At 46.8% G+C, this 15300-nt stretch overlaps 1 protein-coding gene across 1 annotated transcript in view; it reads right to left on the minus strand.

Annotated features, from left to right (window-relative positions):
• Positions 1–15300, minus strand: part of MYT1 (myelin transcription factor 1) — a 115464-nt gene that overhangs the window by 61486 nt on the left and 38678 nt on the right. The window contains exons 7-9 of the mRNA XM_048497924.1: positions 11002–11082; positions 7181–7304; positions 2088–2302 (exon numbers count right to left, since the gene is read on the minus strand). Coding sequence (XP_048353881.1) covers positions 2088–2302; positions 7181–7304; positions 11002–11082 — 420 coding nt within the window. The remainder of the gene's footprint in view (positions 1–2087; positions 2303–7180; positions 7305–11001; positions 11083–15300) is intronic.

Genomic DNA, 15300 nt, shown 5'->3' on the forward strand with positions numbered 1-15300 from the left:
GGAATTGATGCTTTTGGCATGGCTTCTTAATACAGAGGCTGGGTTAACTGAAACCAAAGTTAGACATTACGTTTGGCCAACATTGATTCAGGGGTGTTACTCTAGATCGGGGTTGTTACTCTAGAGCAGGGGTCTGCCACCTGCGGCTCTCCAGATGTTCATGGACTACAATTCCCATCAGCCCCTGCCAGCATGGCCATGCTGGAAGGGCTGTTAATTATGGTATGAAAAGATTCGACCTACTCATTTCAAGGTGTCCAACTCTGGCACTTCAGACGTTCATGGACTACAATTCCCATCAGACCCTGCTGGGAATTCTGGTCCATGAACGTCTGAAGCCCCAGACCCCTGGTCTAGACGTTATGTTTGGCCAATGGGCTGCCAGGGTCTTACTCTAGTAGAAGACCCCCAGCTGACAACCCACTGAACCCCACCCCTGCTTTGTAGGCTGGAGGAGGAAGAAAATCACCATCGCTTGATGTCACGGCATCATTTCCAAGTCTAGCAACCGGCGAGAGTGGGGACACGGGTGTGGTAGCAGCTGCGGCTTTGAGTTGGCCAGAAGTGAGCTGGGTCGCTCTAGGGATCCCTGGAAACTCCATGGTTCCTCATAGAGGTTCTGGAGATCTCTAGAGCAACCTGGAATCACTTTCCAGGTCATCAGTGTGTCTTATTTTCTTTCGCGGCTGCTCACAATGGTTGCAGGCAGGATGGCCAGCAATGGGTTGGGAAATTTGAGGGTGGACCTTTGGGGGGTGGGTGGGATTTGGGGAGAGGAGAGACATCAGCAGGGTATAATGCCACACAGTCTACCTTCCAGAGCACCCATTTTCTCCAGAACCGATGTCTGTTTTCTGGAGACCGGTTGTCCTCCTGGGAGAACTTCAGCTACAGCCTGAAGGCAGATAACCCTAGGCATCTAAAGCTGTTGGTGGAAGACAGCTGTACTGCTCACTGAAAAAAGACAATACCCTTTTCCACCGAAAGACGACAGTAGATTGGATATTAATCCGCCACATGCTGGATTGTCTTTGTTCTAGGTTGCTCTGCTTGGGTCCCAGTGCCTACCTAGTTCTGTCGCCAAGGCTCTAGGGCTGAGCCGGAGCATTCTAGAACAAGGGTCTGCAACCTGCGGCTCTCCGGATGTTCACGGACTACAATTCCCATCAGCCCCTGCCACCATGGCCAATTGGCCATGCTGGCAGGGGCTGGTGGGAATTGTAGTCCATGAACATCCGGAGAGCCGCAGGTTGCAGACCCCTGTTCTAGAACAAAGACAGTCCAGCATGTGGCAGATTAATCTCCAACTTTGCTTTCATCTTCCAGTGGAAAAGAGTGCAGACATGTTCATGGGAGACCACGGGGGATAACGGGCAGGGGCGTAACGAGGCAAACTGTAGCCCTGGGCAAAACCTGAGTTGGATGCACCCCCCCCCCGCCCCATGGGCGGCCACTCCACCACGACCAAATTTTTTTTTTGCACCAGGACATTGGTGCCTGCAGGGGGTGCATTTTTAGACATATCAGCACCAAAATTTCAGCGTATTATCAGGAGACTGCCCTAGTGATACCCCCCAGGTTTGGTACAGTTTGGTTCAAGAGGGCCAAAAGTAATGGACCCTAAAAACTGTAGCCTCCATCTCCTATTAGCTCCCATTGGAAACAATGGGGTATAGGGCACCCCCTTTGGGAGTCCACAACTTTGTCCCCTGATGATAACGCTGATAACATCAGTCCCCTGATGATACGCTGAAATTCTGGTGCCACTAGCCTAAAAACTGCACCCCCTGCAGGCCAAAAATGGAAAACCACTAAAAAATACCCAAAAACGAACCCTGCATTTTGAGGCCCCCCACAAGGTGGTGCCCTGGGCAGCTGCCCACCTTGCCCAATGGGCATTACGCCCCTGATAATGGGATAAGACTCTTGCTCTTCTAGAGAACTTCCCAGAGATGTCTGGCAGCTCAGGCAGCCTGGCCGGTAAGTCTGACCCTGCAGAGCAATTGCCGCACAACCGCCGCATGAACAAGAAGCAAAACCCAACCCAGGACATTCCAAAGCATCGTTCGCGATCAGCCCCAACTTACATTTAAAGGCTTTAGGTGAGGTTTCGCTAGTCTGAATCTTTGGGGCAAGCATGCGTTTGCCAAAAACCTGAGCATCAAAACTTGCATAATCGAAGGTGACCTTGGAGTATTTCTCCAGCTCCTTGGCCAAGTTGGCCCTTGGCGTGGTGGGAACCATATTCGGCCTGTAGCTCCCGTACTGAGGCACCTCCAGTTGCTTCACAAAGCACATAGGCCTAAGGAGGAAGAGGAGGAGGAATCATAGAATCATAGAGTTGGGAGAGACCGCAAGGGGCCATCCAGTCCAACCCCCTGCCATGCAGGAACACACAACGAAAGCCCTTTCATCACCACTTTAATTGAATTGTCTGATTCTGAATTCTGATTCTGAATATAATTTCTTTCTCGGCTGGGAATTTGAGACATAAGTCTTCTGTCGCAAGAATAACCGCATCCTTTGCTTTACTAATACGGATTGATAAAGTTTAAGCGTCCCGAATGCAAGATACTGAGGGGGAATATTAAGTGTATCCATCAGATGGTCCCTTGAAAAAGCCTTTGACTGAAACACTGAAGGCTTGAATCGGGACCCAGGAGTGTTACCACGAGACGGCCCAAGAAATTGAAAGCAAGCCTTATTTTAAGATATACCATAGCTGTATGTCTGAAGAGTATTGATTAGAGATTATGGGTCTATACTAGGATTTAGTTGCATGAAAATTATCAAGAAACAAAACACACATATATAACAGGGATTTATAAGACAGTTCTGTTCAGGTGCCTTTCTTTTTTGTTTGCACAACTTCATTATAATTAGCAGCTTGCTGGTTGTCTTACTCCAGTTTCCGAGTGTTTGTTCAATGTAAACTGGGCAGACACATGAAAAGTAGTGGCTGCCTCCCCATTCGTTCAGTGGCCTTCAGTGTTTCCAGACCTCAAACTTGCCATTTATTCCCAGGCGACAGCCCAAGATCGGGGTGGTCAACCAATAAAATGCCTCGCCACTTTAATTGGGACTCAATGGGATGTTGGGTCACTATCCACTCACCATAAGCCGCGGGGTCACCTCTTTAAAAGCCACGGGGGTCCTGGACGCTCCCCACATCTCCGGCGCTCACTGCGCGGCTGCCAGGGATTTACCTCTCTCCCGCCTCCTGGCTGCGCGGCAAATTAGCTCCGCTAAAAAGAGCAACTTTTTAAAAAACCCCGTGGGTGCTGCGGGGTTGTGGGGAACCTCGGCTGTTTGCGCGCGGCTGATTCGCTGTGACGCGCAGCTCACGGCCAATCAGGGAACAGGGAGCGCCATCTTGTTAAGTGGGGTATGTCCCCATCTAAAAGTACGCGTAGTGATGGCGTAGACACGTGTCGACATCCAGTCGAAGTCGCGTCTTCACGTCTCAACTTGTTCGAAGCCCCGATGCGGAGCAAATGGAAAATGTCGGCGCCGAGCGAATGAGGAAGTACAAGAGGCGTCGCGTCTTGAGCTGGCTTCTGCTTTCACTTCCAAACACTGCTGATGACGTGTCTCCCACAGAAAGCGTAGCCAACGATTTACTGCTGACGTCAGCGTATGTGCCGTGATCTTAATAGAGGAATATTAGCGCCTCTTTGATGGCGATTCGCACTCAAGCTCGATGCCGAACCTATCATAAACAACCTCTTCCCAGCCAATCCCGCTCGAGACCCGCCGTCGGCTGGCCGCCACTTTCACCGTGGCTCATGGCGCACCTGCGTTAGACAGCCAATCGGAGCGCTCCGATTCCCCTCATTGCAGCGGAACTCCCGCTCTTTGCTGCCCGCGTTATTTCAAGAATTGCAAACGTGTGGGGAACAAATGTCTCCGTGGTCAGAAGCCACGGAGGCTTTTCATTGCGGGGTCGCAGCGGCGTTGCAGTTTAGTGAGGTAAGTGGGTAGTGGCCCGTTATTTACCAGGCGATGTAATTTCACTGCCACGCCTTGAAAATCGTCAGCTGCCCATTTGCACACATCAAGCTTCCAGAACATGGCTAGGACACACTGAACTGCAAGCACATGGCGGGGAGACACAGGACGTCCCAGCCAGGAGACGGGAGAGGAGATCTAACATGAAGAAGAGCTATAACCTCATGGCGGGAGGAGGGACTCGGACTCCACACTGGAAGTATGCGTCCACCACTGGGGAAAGCAACTGTCCAGTGTACAGAGGCCAGCTGGGCACAAGAAAGGAGATACGGGGAGATTGTGGGGGGCTATCTGTGAACCTGACTGTGTTTGAAAGGTATCCTCTCCATTCAATGGCCTTGCCTTGCTGTCCAGCTGCTCTATGGCCCCTTCCGCAAACGCAGAATAGTGCACTTTCAATCCACTTTCAATGCACTTTGCAGCTGGATTTTACTGTGCACAGGGGTGGAGCACCCACGGGGAAATGCGGGGTCACATATTCCCGGGCGCACACCAGCTGGTCTTGTCGGGGTGGCCGGAGAATCGCCCTCCACACCCCTCCCCTCAGCCAGCTGAAGAAGCAGCCTGGCAGGGCCAGGCCGAGGGGTGGCCTGCAGTAGGCTCCTGCCAGCTAAGGTAAGTAGGGTGTGTGTGTGTGTGTGTGTGTGTGTGTGTGTGTGTGTGTGTGTGTGTGCGGAATAGCAAAATCCACTTGCAATCAGTAAGTGTTTGGGTGGTTGGTTCCCCACCCTGGGACATGGACAATATGTAACCCCCTAAACATTCTCCTCTCACTAGATACAGTGTGTAACAGACTTCTCTCTGTGATACACCTCTGAAGATTCCAGCCTCAGATGCAGAAGCAGATTAGGAACAAGATCCTGGCAGACCAGCCCACGCAGCGGGAAAACCACCACAACCAGTTGAATCTGTGGAAAATATGAGCAATGTGGTGAAAGTGGACTGAAAGTGCATTATTCTGCATGTGCGGAAGGGGCATGTAAAAAGAAACGCAAAGCTTGGGATCTTGCTCTCTGTACATGCAAAGTAGCAGGCAGCCCTTTCAACAGGTGGATCTTATAGGGCCGTGGTGGCGAACCTTTGGCACTCCAGATGTTATGGACTACAATTCCCATCAGCCCCTGCCAGCATGTGGTGGGCTGATGAGATTATGAATCCATAACATCAGTATAGAACCGCCTACTACTATAGAGGCTTCAATCCAACAGCTTCAGGCTCCATAGTTCGAATTGGCCAATATAATTACAACACTCTACACCCTAAGGTGTCAAACTCTGACCCTCAGATGTTATGGATACAGTTCCCATCATCAACGGGGATGATGGAACTGTGGTACTGCTTTATCTGGAAGAGAACTCTTGATTGTTCTGGCACCTTTGGCTGCATGCTCATGTACTCCTACGAATTCTCTGGAAACAAATGTAATGAAATCTGGGTTACTTAGAAGTTCGCTTCAAACAGTCCGATGCATTTTCACTTATTCTCTATATTTGATCACTATCATAAACAATATTTTGTTAAAGCAAATATTGTCTCACACCTTCTTCTCATGCTCAGCTATTGTCCCTCGAATGAAAATTAAGCTGTGAGCTGGAGAGAATTTGAAGATCTGGGGATACCAGAAGAGTCCGCCCCTCAAAGCAGTCATTTCTCCAGGGGAACAGATGTTTGTCGTAATTCTGGGGATCTCCAGGCCCCACCTGGAGGTTGGCAACACTACCCAGAAATGACACCACCATGCTAGAATGAGGGAAGTTCCGATAGCTGGATGTTCTAGGCGGGAAGTTCTTATAGAATCACGTGGGTTACTGTAGGGTTGCTTATTCCAGGTTAGAATATTCCTGGAGATCTGAGGAAGGACCATAGAGGCCACCATGATAGCTGGATGCTCTAGGAATGCGGGAAGTTTTTATAGAATCACGTGGGTTGCTGTAGGGTTGCTTATTCCAGGTTAGAATATTCCTGGAGATCTGGGGAAGGACCATAGAGTCCACCATGATAGCTGGATGCTCTAGGAATGCGGGAAGTTCTTATAGCATCACATGGGTTACTGTACAGTTGCTTATTCCAGGTTAGAATATTCCTGGAGATCTGGGGATGGAGCTAGGGGAAGGACCATAGAGTCCACCATGATAGTTAGAATATTCCTGGAGATCTGGGGATGGAGCTAAGGGAAGGACCATAGAGTCCACCATGATAGAATATTCCTGGAGATCTGGGGATGGAGCTAGGGGAAGGACCATAGAGTCCACCATGATAGCTGGATGCTCTAGGAATGCAGGAAGTTCTCATAGGATCACATGGGTTAATGTAGGGTTGCTTATTCCAGGTTAGAATATTCCTGGAGAGCTGGGGATGGAGCTTGGGGAAGGACCATAGAGTTCACCGTTAAAAGCAGCCATTTCTCCCAGGGGAACTGATCACTAAAGTCCGGAGATCAGGTGTAAATCCAGGAAATCTCCGTCTGGAGGGTGGCATTCCCATTGCAATGACATTTCCAAGAGATGGAGTGTGGGTTAATGAGGCCACAGGTGAAACCTCACTGGCAGCTAAACTTCAGCGAGCCTTCGTACTCTGTGGCAGTGGAGCATTTCCCTTACATGTCCCCAAAGGGGTCAATTTCATGAATGTATCCGCCGCTCAAATGTACCAGAGAGGGTTGGCTCACTGGGTGAAACGGAGAGCCGGCACATTAAACCATCTGATCACTAGCAAGGGAGTTGCAAAGGTTAACTTCCCATCCTGAAAGGACATGGCGTGACACACCTGACGGTATGCGGCGCATTTAACATCGACAGGAAGAGAATGGGATGGCGGCACCAGTCCCTTCCCGCTATTAATATAATGGCTGTAATTCACTGGCTGTTTGCACTGCAGAGTAATCAGTATGGGAGCTGCCGGCTGCGCTGTTAAAAACCCTTTTGGCCTGTTGGCTCGGCATTAATTGGTGCTACAAAAGCCAGCCGTCGTCCTGCGTGACCATGAGCGTAATTAAGTAACCGTCGGAAGACATTTGACAGCAAGAAGGCATCAGCAGGCGAAGAGAACACCAGAACAGTGCCCTCCCGCAGAGAGATTGTTAGGATTATTATGGAGGTGGAGGACGAACGGGGGTGGGGCGCAGGGGACGGAACCGTGCCACGGAGGATCCGTTCCCCCAGATCTCAATTACCTGAGTATCCGATCAGAATTCGAGCTATTCTTTGAAGGGTCGCCCGTCGGCGGCTGCTGTTTCTCGTGAGATTTGGCTAGTTTCTCAGCAGCAGCGATGGGGCATCCGGATAAACTGCGGGAGGGTTGGGGCAGCAGGTAAAAGAGGGAAGAGGAGAGAAAGACAGAAAATTAACACAATGCATGCGATAATAAATAAAATCACCCTTTTAGAGTGGGTGAAGCCCCTCCATTCATCCATGCGTTATTGTAATCCTCACCACACCTCTGCAATGTTGGTCAGTATTGTTCTCTCGTTATTGATCTTGGGATCTTGACCTACATGCAGAGGTGGGATCCACGGGTTCCTCTAGGTTTCCAAAGAGTAGGTTACTAATTATTTGTATTGCTGAGGGTTACTAGTGGTGATTTTTTTGCCATTGATTTTTTGCCCTTGGATTCGCCCCTCCTCCGCTCCTCAGCAGTTACGCACAGAACTTGAAGCAGTCTAGCAGGAGGTGCACCGGCGTGCGTGGCAGCGACCTGCGCGTGCATTAGTTTCCTTAAGGACGGTACTTGGCGGCCATCTTGCTTGCCACAGCCCGCTCAGAAATGCCCGCCCAGAATGCCGGGCATGCCCCGGTGCTACCGCCCAGCCATTGGTATGCAGCCATTGTTTGAATCCCACCACGATGGGAACCTGTTACTAAAATTTTTGGATCCCACCACTGCCTACATGGTCTAGGCTTGCTCAGTCTTGTTAGGTCCTAGAGCTAAGCAAGGTTGGATGTGGTTTGTCCTTGGATAGGAGACCACTAAAGAAGCCCAGGCAATGGCAAACCATCTCTGTTCATCCCTTGCCTTCAAAACCCCATGGGGTCGCCATAAATTGGCTTCAACTTGGTATTTTTTCCACCTACCATGTTACAGGAGCTGCTTGAGGTGTAAGGGAATCCGCTCTGAAGGTTTGGCTCCTCTAGCCTGATATATGCCCAAAGGTTACAGTTTGGTTCAACCCGTAATCCCCCCACCCTCGCATTCCCATAATATCAGCATGTGAAAGGACAGTGAGAAAGAGACATTGTTTTGGGACAGGCAGGTCACTCCCTTAGAAAGACAGATAAGGAGAAACAGTCAAGCGCTACTGAACTAGTTACATGTGAACAAAGGAAAGAGGCCTCATGGCCTCGAGCGGTGGAAATGGCTAGGCCATCTGCAGCAGAGCTGCGTACGTGCGATTTGCCAGGCCAAGGATGGCGCAGGCCTGACATTGAGGATTTTATGGCAGAGGTGAGATATATCACCTGGATATATCGCCACTTCACTGGACCAGCTGTCCTTGAAACACCAGAATCGAAAGTTCAGAGCGTCCTGATTGCTCTCGTCCAGCATTTTAACTGTAGCCATACAAACTATTTTGGGCAGAATAGCCAGCAAAATCTTCTGGATCAGTCCGAAACTGGTCAGTTCACGAGTGCAGAATTTATCTTCTCTACATTGAGCCTAGACTTCAGTGGAAGCTGCTTCATACTAAAGCAGGCCTTTGATTTCTCAAGGACAATATTGTCTACTCGGACCGGCAGTAGCTCTCTCTCTCTCTCTCTCTCTCTCTCTCTCTCTCTCTCTCTCTCTGTCTGTCTGTCTGTCTGTCTGTCTGTCTAACTTGAATCGCACTGGCGTGGTGAAAAGTGGGGAGAACCGTCAGGTTGCCGACTTTGAGAAAACCAGCATAACTGCACATCCTCTGTGGTCGGAAACTTAATTTTCCCTTTCCGTGACTTGCTAGCTCGTGTTTAAAGCCAAATTGGTTCTTCTCAATTAACTGAGCAAATCTATCTGATTTTTCTTCTGGCTGGAGTCTATGAAGAACGCCAGATCAATTTCTTTTCATGGTTTCATTGGAAACGAATGAAATGGGGAGCAGATTGCTATTAGTGCCGACCAAAGTATTTGTAATGTTTATCGCTCTACCTACCAAGAACCAGTGAATTTATTTTGAAATCTGACCCTGTTAGCTGCAATACCCATTTTCTTAAAGCCGAGGATAATTCTGGGGTTATCATAATCATCGTCATTTTTATCTGTTAAAAGATAGTTGCTGTATGGAAAATATGAGAAATAGAGCCCGCCCCAACTGGCTTTCAGCTGACTAAACATAAAATGATTGTGGAAAAACTCACATACAGAACACATTACCATATAAATACAGTGTTTTGACAATGTATTCTGTATGTAGGTTATTCACAGCCTTTCCATATATGGTTTTTCCACTGACATGACCCCTTCTTACCCCCTCTCCCTTTCTGGCCAAAGAGAAAAGAATAGGAGCCCCCTTTTAACCATCTAGTGCAGTGATGGCGAACCTATGGCACTCCAGATGTTCATGGACTACAATCCCCATCATGTAGTCCATGAACATCTGGAGTATATAAATTCACCACTGATCTAATTACTTAACACAAGACAAGGCGATATTATAGCGCCTTGCCTTTAAGACCTTTGTGACACTCTTGGCCTACGGCAAACATTCGCTTTCCTTTTCCACCAAGACTTTTCTGTGGCTCAAAAGCCGCGTCTCTAAATACTGCATCTGACTTTGACTGCTTTTTATGCTCCCTTTCCCCTCCTGCAACCTCCTCGCCAAGTGCAAGAGATGACTTGAGCTGGAATAAGGCATCCGGAGGACGGCTCGAGAAGAAAGCTGTGTAGAGTGCCTTCCCGAGACTCCTTTTTCAGCGTCCACAGGATGTCTTATTCAGGCTGTGCAGAATGGACCATAGAGATTTTGCCCAAATACCAGAGCTAGGTGCTTGGTTTCCTTCCAATAAACTCTACTGATCAACAGATGCAGAGTCTGTTTATTGTTTCAGGGGTCGAGACCTGACACCTGGGCGCTTTCTGCACACGTGCGGAAATGCACCTCCACCGGCATGAATTATGCCGGTGGAGGCTCGGGAACTGTTAAGCAGCTGGCGTGGCAGGCAGCCCAACTTCCCCTCAGCCAGAGAGGCGGCTCTGTATGGACCTGCCTCTGGTTGCCCCCCTCCACTCACAGTCCCATCCAGCATCGCTCTGGAGGACTGCAGGGACCTGTGCACGCTGCCCTCCAACCTCCAGGGGTTGGAGGCCAGAAAGGGTGAGTGGAGGGGAGGCGGCGTCTTCCACCCGGTGCTGTTAGTACTGTGCCCGACAGGTAGGCGGCGCTGCCAAAACGCTGCCGTTGAGGCGGGTTTACAGTGGCGGCTTCCAGCCACTCCGGGGTGTGAGGCAGCACTGCTTGCTGCGGAAGCAGCAGCCCGGGGATTATTTTGCCATCCCTGGACTGCTGTATATGCCCATGCGGAAAGGGTCCTGGCTAGCTTCAACTACTACTACAACATTCTACCAGGGGCGCACTGCCTGGGGGGACATATGGGGTAAAACGTCCCCAGGCTGTTGGCATTTAGTCACATGGGGGGTGGAAAATCAGCCCCTATACCCCTCCTCTTTCCCCCCAGGTCCATACATTGACTTCAAGACCTGGTGCAAAAAAAAGTTATTTAGTGGGGGAGGGCAGCCACCCATTCGGGGGTGGGGGGACTCAGATTTTGCCCCAGGCTACATTTCCCCTAGACACACCTCTGCATTCTACTACAGTTCTACAAGCTGTATACATGGAAACAGGAAGGAAATAATAAGTAACAGTAATTTAATACTAGGAAATAATAGGGATTCCCAGTAATGATAGAAATTTGATACTAGGGAAGCCCAGGACCACAGTCAGTAGTCATATCCTGAATGGGTTTTAAAGCTGAGACCCTGCTCCACATGGAAAGGATGAAAACCACATACCGCCCAGAATGTCATTCAGGTGCTGTTCTTTATGGCCCTGTCCAGTACATCCAGGTGTGGGGCATTTTAATACATTCTCGTGCATGGCCAAGACTGTAGAACAAGGAAGAACAGGATTATTATTATTATTATTATTATTATTATTATTATTATTATTATTATTATTATCATTATCATTATCATTATCATTATCATTATCATTACTATTATCATTATCATTATCATTACCATTACCATTATCATTATCATTATCATTATTATATCCCCTTTGGGGATCGGGCGGTATAGAAATTGAATAAATAATAATAATAATAATAATAATAATAATAATAATAATAATAATAATAATAATAATAATAATAATAATAATAATAATAATAATAATAATAATAATAATAATAATAATAATAATATATTTGTATACCGCCCTACCCCCGAAGGGCTCAGGGCGGTGAACACAAGATATATAGGCAGAGCACAAATAAAACCAACAAACGACCGGAAATGAATAGATTATGGCTCTGTACACATTAAAACTAACCCCATTAAAACATAGCGTTCTGGTTACAAAAGCACATAAATACAACATATATGTGTGTGTGTGTGTGTGTGTGTGTGTGTGTGTTTAAAATCACATGGTTCAAAAGATCATTCAATGAGAACAGGCAAGATGAGGCCAAAGAACGAATCACGGAACTGGAAGACAATTTGGAAATCCACTTGCTCTACCTTCTTCCCGTTAGAATTTTATAAAATACACAAAAGCGAAGCAGTGCCTTCAAGATGACCATGAATTCATTTTAGCAGAATTTTTGGTGGATAAGAGTCTGCTATGTCATGAACGCCAGCCCATAGAAGCTTGTGCTTAATTAAAATCTTCTTAGTCTTTAGGGCACCACTGAACTACTTATTTTTTCAACTTACAATACATCTTGGGCAATGTGATAATTATATATAAAAAAACTTACTATTTACACTATGCCCAATGGCTTAAAACAGAAACATATACACAGAGAAGGAAAGTACTAAGTGCTCTATTTCTGTGCAATAAAGTACCTAAAACATACAAACATATATTATATACTAATTCCTATATTATACTACTTATTTCCTAAAACAAAAAGAATGGATTTTCACCATTATCTTGAATGTCACTTGAGTGCCACTAGGACCCAAGCAGAGCATTCTAGAACAAAGACGGTCCAGGAAATGGCAGATGAATTCAGAAACCTCCTGTCATCTTTATCCGGAACGGGGTATAGTGTACTACCATATGACAAACTTCTACATCCATAGCTAGTTAAGGGACAAGATTAATACATAGTCTATACCAGTGGTGGCGAACCTATGGCATGGGTGCCAGAGGTAGCACTCATAGCCCTCTCTGTGGGCACACGCAAACAGAGTCGCCCCCCTCCCCTCACATCTAGGCTGGCCTGGGCCGCTAATAAACCTAATGCTAATAAACCTAAGACCGGGTTTGGGGGAAGCAGTGTAGGTAACCCTGTTAAGCTCTGTTAAAACCCCCTGATTTTCATGCGAAGAACTAAAGCACGATCCTTTACCTGGCAGTAAGGTCGGTTGCTGGCAATGGGGCTTGCTTCTGAGTAAACCCTCCTAGGGTTGTGATTCACCCGTTGGAAGAGTTGCATGGTTGCTTCAAAGCCAAGCCACCGACTACCACCAAGCTTACTCCCGAGTAGCGCACGCCTCGGAGCCAAACATTTTTTCTAAACTAAAACCTCAGTATTCAGGTTAAATTGCCGTGTTGACACTTTGCGATAAATAAGTGGGTTCTGGGTTGCAATTTGGGCACTCGGTCTCGAAAAGGTTCACCATCACTGGTCTATACCAAGTCAGATGAGTTGGTCTCTCTAGCTCAGTAACGTTGTGTACTCCTACTGAGCTTTCTAAGATTCCAGACAGAACAAAGTCAGCTTGTTAAAATCCACTGGGCGGAGATAGCAGGAATTTGGACTTGGAAACCACAGATCCATTGGGCAGTTTTAATGCCTAAAACTCAGCAGATTTGTCTCTGACTATTATTTGGATAGAGAACCATCTGTGTTAAACACTCAAAGCCCTTTTGCGACAGAGGAGAGTGATATGGAAGTTAATTAAAAAGAACACACACACACCCTTTGCTGTTTCATTATGATTCTCCTGCCTATCTCTTTCAGGTACTTTAAAGCAGCTGGTATTTTATTTGCTTTTATCCATAGTTGAACAGCATTTTAGTTTCCTTTTCTAAAAAAAATTTATAATCTCCGGGATTATTCCCTCCTACAGTGATGACCTTATAAGTCTGGGAAATAATTTGTTTTGTGGTTCTTTGGAAATACATGGATTTCTTTTTTAATTTTAATTTTTTTTTAAAGTTCATGCATACCAGAAAATAACTGATGTTCCCTTGACTCATCTCCCCCCTCCAAGTTTGTAACCTTTGAAATGACTGATAAGGTAGTTTTTCCTCCCCGATTATCATAACCAGAAAGAGTGCTTTTTTTGTGAAGCAATTATAAAGGAACTGTGCATTTAAAGTGCCATATATAACAAATATTTACCCACGGAAAGGAATCTACGTGAAACTTTTAATGCCGTCTTGTATGTGATATTCTGTTTCAAGTATCCTTAAAAGGGAGAAGAATGGGTGATGGATAATTCAGACTCCTTTGGTGGTGGGGATTGCAACGTTCCTTGCACCGTGAGTCTTTGACTCTTAAGATGAACATCTCTCTTATCGCTTTTCAACAAGATGATTCATATTAGAAAAAAATAATAATTTCACAAAAATCTTTAAGGGATGGATTCGTCACCGGCAAGGTTGAATCACGGGCAAGTTAATCTGGAAGTAATTTCTTTGTGCTTTCTTCAAATAAAAATTAACAAGGAACCCGCCATGTTGATCCAAAAAGGCCTTTGGGGAAGGTCTAACTTTTTATCATTCTGAGCCTTCACTGATCGGAATGGAAGATGGTAACGGCCAACTGAAATGTTAGCGCCAGTTTCCCCAAACTTTTTGAGCCTGTATCCTCAGGTTTACAGAATATATTTCGGAACTAGCTTGACATGACATTACTTTTGAGAGTTTAATCTGGGTCCAGGTGGAAGTTGCGTTTGATTAGGATCAGGTCTGACTCACTTTCTCTGCAAACAAGATTGGAACTCGCGTGCCAAGTATGATATGACAGGAATGAACAGACCAAATTGGCACACTGGCTTGGACTTATGTGTATATGACAATTGTAATAAATCATTCCAACAACAACATGTGTGAGGCTTTCCGCGGCGGAATCGCCTTGGGTTGCTGTGTGGTGGTTTCCGGACTTATGGCTAATGTTCAGCATTCCTGGCGTTTAGCCTGCCATCTGGCTGGCATCTTCAGAAGGGATCTTCAGATCTTCGAAGATGCCAGCCACAAGCAAGCGAAAAAATCGAGAAGAAATACTGCTAAGCTCTGGCTCTACAACCAGTAGCTTCCATTCTTAACATTTATTGTACAAAGAAGTTATTTTTTTCAATTATTTCTCATATAAATATTAACACGATTAACTATTACCAGCTGTTCATCATCCTATTCCGGAAATTTAGAAAGTAATAAAGTGCAATACGTTTATATAAAATTACCAGTGTAATAAAACAAACCAATGTACAATTTTCATCATTTTCATTTTATGAAGTGTGTATTCAAAGTCCATATGAGACTTCAAATTATTGAGTAAATATTTCGGGCTCTCTGTTCGATCTCTGTGTAACTTTGGGGAAAGCTCTTTAGTATATAATAGTGGAAGCCTACGCTACCCGGTTCCATTCCTGAGCTTCAAAATGTTCGGGAGCAGAGCTACTTTTCCTTTTGGAGCAGTACCTGGTGACCAGGCGTGTCCAGAATGGCCCAGTGGTGGGATCCAAAAATTTTAGTAACAGGTTCCCATGGTGGTGGGATTCAAACTGTGGTAATGGCATGATAGGGTGTGAGACGCGGCGGGGCGTGGCTGGGCATGACGGGGGCAGGGCATTCCTGGGCCTAAGAACTGGCACAGTGGCTGTGTCCTTGCCACAGCCACCCGCAGTTCTTAGGCGGAAAGCGAATGCCGCGCTTGAAGCAGGCACCTTGCGCCGCCGGGGCACCTCACGCTGGAACTGCTTCAAGTTCTGCGCCAGCTACTGCTGAGAGGAGTAGCAACTAAGGCAAAATCGCGTGGCAAAGATCGCAATTGGTAACCCCCCCTCTCGGCACACACAAATAATTAGTAACCTACTCTCGGGAACCTGCGAGAACCTGCTGGATCCCACCTCTGGAATGGCCCCATT

This window comes from Sphaerodactylus townsendi, linkage group LG05 (assembly GCF_021028975.2).
Source record: "Sphaerodactylus townsendi isolate TG3544 linkage group LG05, MPM_Stown_v2.3, whole genome shotgun sequence".
Taxonomy (NCBI): Eukaryota; Metazoa; Chordata; class Lepidosauria; order Squamata; family Sphaerodactylidae; genus Sphaerodactylus; species Sphaerodactylus townsendi.